The sequence below is a fragment of the Gorilla gorilla genome, chromosome 2, assembly GCF_029281585.2.
Source record: "Gorilla gorilla gorilla isolate KB3781 chromosome 2, NHGRI_mGorGor1-v2.1_pri, whole genome shotgun sequence".
Lineage (NCBI taxonomy): Eukaryota > Metazoa > Chordata > Mammalia > Primates > Hominidae > Gorilla > Gorilla gorilla.
The window spans coordinates 172606310-172617120 of NC_086017.1; the positions used below are offsets into that span (position 1 = coordinate 172606310).

At 37.3% G+C, this 10811-nt stretch overlaps 1 protein-coding gene across 1 annotated transcript; it reads left to right on the forward strand.

The window, feature by feature from the left end:
- The first annotated feature begins 3398 nt into the window (after positions 1-3398).
- OTOL1 (otolin 1) lies at positions 3399-10517 on the forward strand. Its single transcript, XM_004037956.4, has 4 exons — positions 3399-3762; positions 5761-5850; positions 8883-8945; positions 9601-10517. The coding sequence occupies exons 1-4, from the start codon at positions 3399-3401 to the stop codon at positions 10515-10517; spliced, it is 1434 nt and encodes a 477-aa protein (XP_004038004.4).
- The last annotated feature ends 294 nt before the right edge of the window (positions 10518-10811 follow it).

A 10811-nucleotide genomic window follows, 5' to 3' on the forward strand; every position in this document is an offset into this window, starting at 1 on the left:
TACATAGCTCTGTTCCATAGAGCTACCTTTGGATTTATTGTTCTTTAATCTCATATTTATAAATGCCACATGATTTGTGGAAAAGGGTTTAGACTCTGAAATTAAAGAGAACTTGATCTATAACTTACAGGTTATGTGACCCTGGGGAAGGTACGTAACCTCTTGGTGCTTGTTACCTCATCTGTGAAGGTGAATAATAGTGTCACCTACCTGCTGGAGCTGGCTTTGTTTCCCCTTAAGTTAAGAATCTTTTCCAACTTTTATTTCAGGTTCAGGGGGTATGTGTGCAGGTTTGTTACCTGGGTATGTTGTATGATGCTGAGGTTTGAGGTACAAATGATCCCATCCTCAGGTACTGAGCATAGTACCCTATAGTTAGTTGTTCAAAACTTGCCCCCATCCCTCCCTATGCCCTCTAGTAGTCTTCAGTTTTTATTGTTGCCATCTTTATGTCCATGACTACCCAATGTTTAGCTTCCACTTATGAGAACATGTGGTATTTGGTTGTCTGTTCTTGCATTAATTTGGTTATGATAATGGCCTCTAGCTGCATCTATGTTGCTTCAAAGGACATGATCCCCTTCTTTTTTATGGCTGCGTAGTATTCTATGGTGCATATGTACCACATTTTCTTCATCCAGTCCACTGTTGATAGGTACCTAGATTGATTTCATGTCTTTGTTATTGCAAAAAATGGTGCAATGAACATGCTAGTGCATGTGTCTTTTTGGGAGAAAAATTTGTTTTCTTTTGGATATATATCCAGTAATAGGATTGCTGGGTCAAATAGTAATTCTGTTTTAAGTTCCTTGAGGAATCTTCAAACTGCTTTCCATAGTAGTTGAATTAATTTACACTCCCATCAACCATGTACAAGCATTCCCTTTTCTTCTCATCTTCACTGAAATCTGTTAGTTTTTGACTTTTTAATAGTAGTCATTTTGACTAGTGTGAGATGGTATCTCATTGTGGTTTTGATTTGCATTTTTCTTTTGATTAGTGATGCTGAGCATTTTTTCATGTTTGTTGGCAGCTTGCATGTCTTCTTTTGAGAAGTGTCAGCTAATGTCATGTGCCCATTTTTTAATGTGATAATTTGTTTTTTTGCTTGTTGAACTGTTTAAGTTCCTTATAGATTGACTATTAGATCTTTTCAGATGATAATTTGAGAATATTTTCTTCCATTCGGTAGGTTGTCTCTTTACTCTGTTGATTGTTTCTTTTGCTGTGCTGAAGCTCCTTGGTTTAATTAGGTCCCACTTGTCAATTTTTCTTTTTGTTGCAATTGCTTTTGAGGGCTTAGTCATAATTTTTTTTGCCAAGGCTGATGTCCAGAATGGTATTTTCTAGGCTTTTTTTTTTCTTGGATTCTTATAGTTTGAGGTCTTACATTTAAATCTGTAATCCATCTTGAGTTAATTTTTGCATAGAGTGAAAGGTAGGGGTCCAGTTTCATTCTTCTTCATATGGCTAGCCAGCTATCACAGGACAATTTATTGAGTAGGGAGTCCTTTCTGCATCGCTTATTTTTGTTGACTTTATCAAAGATCAGATGGTCATAGTTGCATGGCTTTATTTCTGGATACCCTATCCTGTTCCACTGGTCTATGTGTCTGTTTTTGTACCAGTACCTTGCTGTTTTGGTTATCGTAGCCTTACAGTATAGTTTGAAATCAGGTAATGTGATGCCTTTGGCTTTGTTCTTTTTGCTTAGGATTGCTTTGGCTATTAGGGCTCTTTTTCTGGACCCACATGAATTTTAGAGTAGTTTTTTCTAGTCATGTGAAAAGTGACATTGATAGATTGAAAGGAATAGTGTTGCATCTATCAATTGCTTTGGGCAGTATGACCACTTTAACAATATTGATTCTTCTAATCCATGAGCACGGAATGTTTTTTCATTTATTTGTGTCATGTCTGACTTCTTTCAGCAGTGTTTTGTAGTTCTTCTTGTAGTTCTCCAGATCTCTTACTTCCTTCCTTAGATGTACTCTTAGGTATTTTTTTCGTGGCCATTGTAAATGGAATTACAGTCTTGATTTGACTCCCAGCTTGAATGTTATTGGTGTACAGAAATTCTACTGATTTTTGTACATTGACCTTCTTTCCTGAAACTTTGCTGAAATCATTTATCAGTCCCAGGAGAATTTTGGCGGTCTTTAGGGTTTTCTAGGTATAGAATAATATTTTCTGCAAAGAGAGAGAGTTTGACTTCTTCTTTTCCTATTTGAATGCCATTTATTTCTTTCCTTTGTCTGATTGCTCTGGCTAGCACTTTCAGTACTATGTTGAATAGGAGTGGTGAGAGAGAGCATCATTGTCATGTCCCAGTTCTCAAGGGGGAATGGAGAGCTGTTGTGAGACCTGATTAGATTGATTAATGTACGGCATCTACTCAGAGTAGGGGCTGTATAAACAGTAGACCTTTTTAATCTCTTTGTTTCCATTCTATTTACTCTCTTACTATTTATCTTAATTATGGCTGCCTTCTCCTGTCAGGAAATGTGGATTTATAACCCTGGCTATCTGTCAGCACCCCTTAGACTACTGGGAGTTGATTTGGAATGGAATATTCTGAACTATCAAAATTTCACCTCATTAGAAACCTTACATCATATCACTTTGGACGTTGCCAAAGCTGTTTTAAGAATAACCACATTTTGCCCCATTAAAATAATACAAGAATAAACATGAATTTCTAGAAAAACTCCCCAAATTACAAAGCAAAGAGGTGGAGAGTTAAATGCCATGTGAAGAATCTAAGAATGTAGCGTATATTCAAATTTATTATTTTTAATTGTCTCTCTCTTCACTTATTAAAATAGATTTTAAAAAATTGCTCTCACAACAGGACCATTATCCTTAGTAGATTTAAGGACTATTTCACCATATTTTTTCTTGAAATAATTGAGTTTGCTGGAATAAACTACTCAGTTCAATATTTTTCATCTCTCTCTAATACAAATGTATTTGATTTCTATAAATCTGAGTGAAATCAGTCAGGAAATTATCTTCCACACATTTATCTTCCACAGGGTATATGAGCTATTGAGTCATGTTGTATTTATTATAGATCATGTTTGCTATTTGGCCAGATAGTTTGAATGGTTGGGAACAATATATAGTACTAAGAAAATAACCAGAAAGATGAATGGAAGTAAAGTGTTCTTTATAATAAATAAGTACATAAAATATTCTGTAGTGATTCAAGTACACATTTACATGTAAAATATATTGAAAATATATGATTCTATATTATGCATATCATTCATTCTTATGATTCATATACATATATATTTCTTTTATATGAGTATATGTTTATATGACTTAGTCTTTTCATTTGGACCTCACATAATATGTATATATTTTCCTATTATATCTTTCTTCCAGCTTCAAATATGTGGATGTTTTCTTGGCTTTGTGCTATTTTAATTATTTTGGCTATTGCTGGTATGAACACAATAGCAAAGACCACACCACATACCAAATTTACGAAGAAATCTGAGGAAAGAGAGATGCCAAAGGGTCTAAAGCCATCCAGTGGCCCACCTCCAGAAGAAGAAGAAACCCTCTTCACAGAAATGGCTGAAATGGCAGAACCAATTACCAAACCCTCGGCCTTGGATTCTGTCTTTGGCACTGCCACTGTCTCTCCCTTTGAAAACTTCACTCTTGACCCAGCTGATTTCTTTTTGAATTGTTGTGATTGTTGTTCACCTGTACCCGGGCAGAAAGGAGAACCTGGAGAGACTGGACAGCCAGGTATTAGAAAATATAAGAAGTCATGTTTCTCACTTGTACATTGGTAGAGTTGAGAGGTAGGTTGTGGGGTGAAATTGCTCCAGGAGTTTCTACGTTGTTATGCAAATAGTAACAGGTCTAGGTGTCACATTGTTACAAATGCAAATGGGTGCTGTGTTGCCCAATGTGGTAATTAATAAATATTAAAATTAAAATTGAATAAGGTAAAAAATTCAGTTCATCAGTCACATTAGCCACAGTTCAAGTGCTCAACAGCCACTGTATTGGGCAGCACAGATAGCACTTCCATCATTGTAGACAATTCTACTGGACAGTGCTGGTGAGAGCAAAGTCAGGAATTACCAACCCCAGCATGGTGCTGTGGTTCTTCAAGATGCACAGGTTTATTACCAGTACAATTTTTTAAATTAGTGGCTGATTTAAAAAAGGTAAATGAAACTTCTGTTGCCTTGCAAGAATGTGTGCTGACTGATGGATTTTCTGAGTGCTATTTGTAGTTAGGATTAGAAATGGAGTGGCTCTGAGGTGGAGAATAAAGCTTAGGATTCCATTTGCTTCTCATTGAATTTCTGAGGCAATACTGTGTCATTGCCTAATGATTTTCTCCATTGAACACCATGGTTATGTATTTCAAGATTTCAGATGTCTATAATGTATACATAATGAATATACTCTTGGCTTTATTCTAATACATTTCAGCTTTTACATGTCATCTAGAAGAGAATTCAAGGTAAAGTTAAGATCAGAATGTCAACTTAAAATTCACCATTGCCTGAGGAATTTAATGTTATAAACTAAGCAATTATACATCCTCACCAAGCTTTTCATTCATTTCATCCCATTGTAGGGACCTTTTGGGAAATGCGGTTAGTATTTATGCAGAGCTGCATTAAGGAGTAAAGGAGATGGGCCGTAGCTTGGGTACCAAGATGTCAGGATTGCTAAAACATTACTGAAAATTTAATGAGACTGAGAAAATTATATTTACCAGAAGTCTTAGTATCCTATCTGGCTGGTAAGCTGCTTGGCGGTGAAAATCCCAAGGGCATGGTCAAGTAGACACAGCTGGTTGCTAAACTATTTGCTAAGGCTGTGAGTTCTGTAACATCAGGGCTTTTGTTTTACCCAGTGGTGGATTTAGCTGTGCTGTTCTCAGGGTTCATTCTCTCCTCTAAATATATATGACAAATAATTCCAAGGTGTGCCAAGTTATTACCCTGCCTGGGGAGCTCATATGTCTTAGTCTGACTGGTTCTGTCACAGAGCATAGTGCTTGAGAGCTTAGAATGCTGAGACTATCTTGGTCCTACTTAGGGAAGCTACTCTGCTTTGGGAAATCTTAATCTATTCTTTGGGTCTTAGCTTAATACCATTTTCTCAAGGAAGCCTCTGATCTCATCAGTTAAATCCTCAATAAGACCTTTGTATTTTTCTTTATATCATTTACTACAATGTGACAATTTCTACGTATTTGTGTGGCTATTTGTTCAATGTTTATCTTTCATAGACTTTCAGCTTCATGAGAGTAGGGACTGTTGGAATGTTGATGGCTGCATTCCTAACACCTTGCAGGGTGCTTGGTGTATAGGATGCCTCAGAAATAGTTAATGAATGAATGAGTAAGTGAATAAAAAGGAAATCCAAAGGTGCTAGGTGTTTTTTTACTTCCAATGTGAAAATGTGGTCCATATGAGGTTAAGTGTCAGATTATCATTTTGTTCTCGTTTGATATAGTGCTGCTTCCCTGAATCATTTGATCACTGCCATGAATACAGTGACAAGTACTAATGGTCTCAATTTATCTATTCAGGTAGTACAAAATTGCAAATCCGACAAAAATATTGCCCTTAGGACTCTGTGTGTTTTATTCTTACTCAGATTTTATCATTAGGTCATTGATACTTATTGATTGCAGTAAAATGCTTTTTTTCTTTCCTGAATTAATGAACTTCAAAAGAGAAATTTTATATTCCAATGTATTTAAAATCCCATTTCTAGGTCCTAAAGGAGAGGCTGGAAATGTGGGGATCCCAGGGCCACCAGGAGTTGTTGGGCCCCAAGGCCCTAGAGGCTACAAAGGAGAGAAAGGTAGGTAATTCATTCATGTCAAAACTCAAGGGACATTCTGCATCATTTTTCAGGAGAGCAATTTGCTACTTAAAGACTAGATTCTTGCAGATGAGTCAATTTTAAAAATGTAAATACTTGATAAAGCACATTATATTTGATATAAATATGTTAACTTTATAAACAGCCAATTGAGAAATTTTAAACTTACCTGGGAACATTGCACACCTGCATGCAGGCACACAGATTGTCACACAGCTTTTCCATCTCTCATTGGTCACCTGGCTGACCTAGTGACTAGAAGCCACAGAGTATAGTCTCTGGGGAAGGGTATAGAGATACCCTTCTTGTACATGCTCATGTTAGCCTACTTCCTTTGGATGCAAATAATTTTGTATTAGATGGAACTAACTAGAGCAGGCAATTCTCTGAATATTCGGTTTAGGTGGATAGTATGCCTGCTAAGAAGAATTTAATATATCCCTTGGCTCACTCTGAAATCAGAGGCAGTGTCAGTGGTGGGAAGACAACTTAATTAAAACAGAAGTAATCAAGCTTATAATAATGACATTGGGCAAGTCATTTTCTTTCACCTGGAAATTGAAGGAAATGAACTAGATATTTATTTATATCTTGTTTACTATCAAAGAAGATTTGTAGTTATGAGTGCCTTTATAGCTCTTTTCAAGCTCAGAAATTCTGTAATTCCATAGGTGTATCAGTAAAGAAGGCTTTCTGCCCCAGGAAATCCCTGGTTCTGTAAGTGCTTAAAGGTACTGAAGGAAGGCTACAGATTCACTAGGATATTTAGAAATTCCTCAGTGAATACCAGCAGCCTGTAGAAATACCATCTATCCATCAAGTTAAATGTTTTAGCCTCAGTGTCATGTGTCAAAAGGCCTAATACCATCTATATATCACCCTCCACACGGCTCAGGAACTGCCTAACTCATTTCTGGTAGAATATTCAGTGAAGTAATTACTCAAAAAAATGCTAAGGGAAGAGAGAGCTACTTCACACTTGTCAGTTATGTGATTTTCATTCTTGGAAACATTTAATCCTTTTGTGCCTGAATTATGTTAGCAGAAAACCTTGTGAAATAAAGATGAGTGATGAAGCTCCCCAGTGATTCATACATTTTGGAAGCTAGACTTCTGGAAATAGAAGAAAAAAATAGGGAAGTGTAATAAAATAAGGTTCTTAAGAATACACTTTGATGAAGGATCAAAAGTAGAAATTCATTCAGCCATTCTTTATAAAGTAACAACTCTACTTTCCTTTCACTTCCAGACTTAGCTTGGACTCTTGGTTAAGATAGAAAGTTAGAAAAAAAAGTGAATGGAATGATTCCATTTAGTTAATCATTACCTGGTTGAGTAAATTAGGGGAAGCAATTAAACTCTTTCAAGGAATTCAAGAAGCAGTATAACTCTGTGTGGTGAAGGTTGGTATTTGAGCATTGGCAAAGGCTAGGAATACAATCGGCTCTTCCCTTCCATTTAGGGCTGGGTTTCTCAAAATGCGTCCAGTTATTTTCCTGATGGCCTATGGTTTAATTTCCAAATTTTGCATTTCATGCGGAGTGGTGTTGGGGTAGCTAGCAACTTAGAAAACTCTGCTAAATGACCTATGGTGGGATTTCTCTAGTTGGTCTTGTGAAACTGGAGGGAGTCTATTCTCACCACTTTTAATTTGGCTTAGGATTTATTTTTTCCCTCACAAAAATAAAACAAAAGATGTTAGTTATATCATAAACAATATAGGTAGCAAATTGATGCCAACCAATGTTATATATAGTTGTATTTGACTCTGTCCAGTGCTTTAAATTTTTTCATATCTCAGCCTCTTTTGTTGATAAAATGATGACAAAAATATCTTCCCTACTTTTCTTGAAGGGCAGGTGCTATAAACTTTTGTGAATTTAAAATTTTCCAATTGATTAAATGTGTTCTGTTATATGAACCTGTGTGCTATAGAAGAGGCTGTGTTAATGTCAAGTAAAAATTATATTAAATAAAAAGGCTGGATTAAGTAAAAAAAAGGTAAGAGCTTTGAACAGTATCTGTGCAAAGTAAATGTGTAATAAGAGTGAGATATTATTAATACCATTATTATTGTTATGGTAATTTATAGTTGAAATCAATTCAGTGTGACTGAACTATAATAGTATGGGCTGTTAGTCAGGCCCAATATAAAAATATATTTTATGGTAATACGACAAATATCTGAAAATCCAGATGTTTTCATTTTTTTCAGCTATGAATTCCTACAGTTCTATACTTACATAGATACTCTATATAAAGAACAGTTTTTTTTCCTGGACTTTTTTTTCTTATCATTGGTTTTAGCCAACTACACGATGTTGTGCCCTGTGTTTAAACTTGTAGGGAACATGGCATTATTTCTCAGGTGTTGTGGCCATATAAAGAAGGCATTTTAACTTTATTCAAAATTCATATTGAGAAAAACATGAATACATACATATATAATACAAGCAGAATGTCATGAGTTTTATGACAGGTTTGAACAGCCATGGAAATGCTGAGGGCAAAGATGAATTCTGTTTGAAGGGATCACTGCCTCCAGATCGCTGAAATAGTTTACCAGTTGAAATTAATTATTCCTAATGACCCTCAATACATTTTTTTTTTGACCAAGTCTCACTCTGTCACCCAGGCTAAAGTGCAGCCATGTGATTTCAGCTTACTGCAATCTCCACCTCCTGAGTTCAAGCAATTCTTGTGCCTCAGCCTCCCAAGTAGCTGGGACTACAGGTGTGCACCACCAAACCCGGCTAATTTTTTGTATTTTTTGTAGAGATGGGGTTTCACCATGTTGGCCAGGCTGGCCTGGAACTCCTGACCTCAGGTGATCCACCCGCCTCGGCCTCCCACAGTGTTGGGATTATAGGAGTGAGCCGCCGTGCCTGGCGATTTAACTTTAGCCCATTTTGGTTAAAGAAAACACTAGAATGTGACATGGTTGTGAGAGGAATATCAAATATATCATAAATGATGTAGTTGGTAAAAAGTTAATCTTGGTATCATCTCAGGACTCAAAGGAGAACGTGGGGACCAAGGAGTTCCAGGATACCCAGGAAAACCGGGAGCACAAGGTAGAGCATGAAATGTATCTACTGTGTACAGTCACGTCGTGCGCAGTATAGCCCTTCATTCTCTTCCTGCTTGTATTTAAAAATATCAGAGAGGTAAGCTGAAAATACAAATTACTGTTATTCTTCTAATAATTCAGTGTACTGACTCAATGAATGAGAACCAGTCTAGGAATTTGGAGACCAGGTAATAGTATCTGTGCTCTGCTTCTCTCTCTAGCTGTCAATGGAAAATAAAAATCCCTGACTCGTTCTGGGTCTCAGTTTCCTTGCCAATAATAATTTAGGCTTGAATGGACAATATGGGGATTTAGGGGAATACCTGGGTTAGGCCAAAATGCAAAGGGTAATGGAATACAACGAACAACTACAGTCCTAATATTCTTTATTATCTTAAAAGTAAAAAAACAAAAAGAATTAGATATATGGCATCTGAATATAAGCCACTATTTCTTGGAAACATTAACTATTCCCCTTCTAAGAGCATGGCATAATATAAATTATTCATTGTCAGAGCCTCCTAAGCACAGTTTTTACTGAGGCAAGAATCAGGTTTCCTAATTAGTAGGTTTGTTTCTACTTTTTTGAGCTCTGTGGTAATAGCATGCTGTTTATGGTCTATGTGATCCTTAAACATTATTTTAATTTTCCATTTCAGGTGAACCTGGCCCTAAGGGAGATAAAGGAAACATTGGTTTGGGAGGAGTGAAGGGACAAAAAGGCTCCAAGGGAGACACATGTGGGAATTGTACCAAAGGAGAAAAAGGAGACCAAGGGGCTATGGGCTCACCGGGCCTGCACGGAGGGCCTGGCGCCAAGGGAGAGAAGGGGGAGATGGGGGAGAAGGGGGAGATGGGGGATAAGGGCTGCTGTGGAGATTCTGGGGAGAGGGGAGGAAAAGGACAGAAAGGTGAGGGGGGTATGAAAGGGGAAAAAGGTAGCAAAGGAGACAGTGGAGTGGAAGGCAAAAGCGGCCGTAATGGTCTGCCTGGGGCCAAAGGTGATCCAGGGATTAAAGGAGAAAAAGGAGAGTTAGGTCCTCCTGGTCCCCTGGGACCTACTGGGCCAAAGGGTGACATTGGCAACAAAGGGGTCCGAGGCCCCACTGGGAAGAAGGGCTCTCGGGGCTTTAAAGGCTCCAAGGGTGAGTTGGCTAGAGTGCCCCGGTCGGCTTTCAGCGCTGGTTTGTCAAAGCCATTTCCTCCTCCTAACATCCCCATCAAATTTGAAAAGATTCTCTATAATGACCAAGGGAATTACAGTCCTGTCACTGGGAAGTTTAACTGCTCTATTCCTGGGACATATGTTTTTTCCTACCATATTACGGTGAGGGGGCGACCTGCTCGAATCAGTCTGGTGGCCCAGAATAAGAAGCAGTTCAAGTCCAGAGAAACTGTCTATGGTCAGGAAATAGACCAGGCCTCTCTCCTCGTCGTCTTGAAATTAAGTGCAGGAGACCAAGTCTGGCTTGAGGTGTCAAAAGATTGGAATGGGGTGTATGTCAGTGCTGAGGATGACAGCATTTTTACTGGGTTCCTTTTGTACCCAGAGGAAACTTCTGGAGTTTCACCATAAATTTGTGTCCTGAATCCTGTAGTTTAGATTCGGTGGAATAAGTCAGTTAACACAGAGTAGTGCTATTAAAAAATAACTTCCATTTTTTCAAGATTATAAAAATAATACAGAAAAATTAAAAAAAGTCACCTAGTCAATTATTATTCCTATTTTAAGGCACCTCCTTTAAAAATATTTATATGTATTTCAGAGCATATGTCTATTAACTTTGTAGCTAGCTTTTAAAATTTAGCATTATTAGCATTAGTCATTGCATTTAAGCATAATAATTAATATTTGTATACAAAGTATGAA

Bases quoted from the DNA above. Each gene is read 5' to 3' on its own strand.
- OTOL1 (XM_004037956.4), top strand. From the start codon at position 3,399: ATGTGGATGTTTTCTTGGCTTTGTGCTATTTTAATTATTTTGGCTATT. The intron at 5,851-8,882 runs GTAGGTAATTCA...GTATCATCTCAG, and splicing joins AGGCTACAAAGGAGAGAAAG to GACTCAAAGGAGAACGTGGG. The intron at 8,946-9,600 runs GTAGAGCATGAA...TTTCCATTTCAG, and splicing joins AGGAAAACCGGGAGCACAAG to GTGAACCTGGCCCTAAGGGA.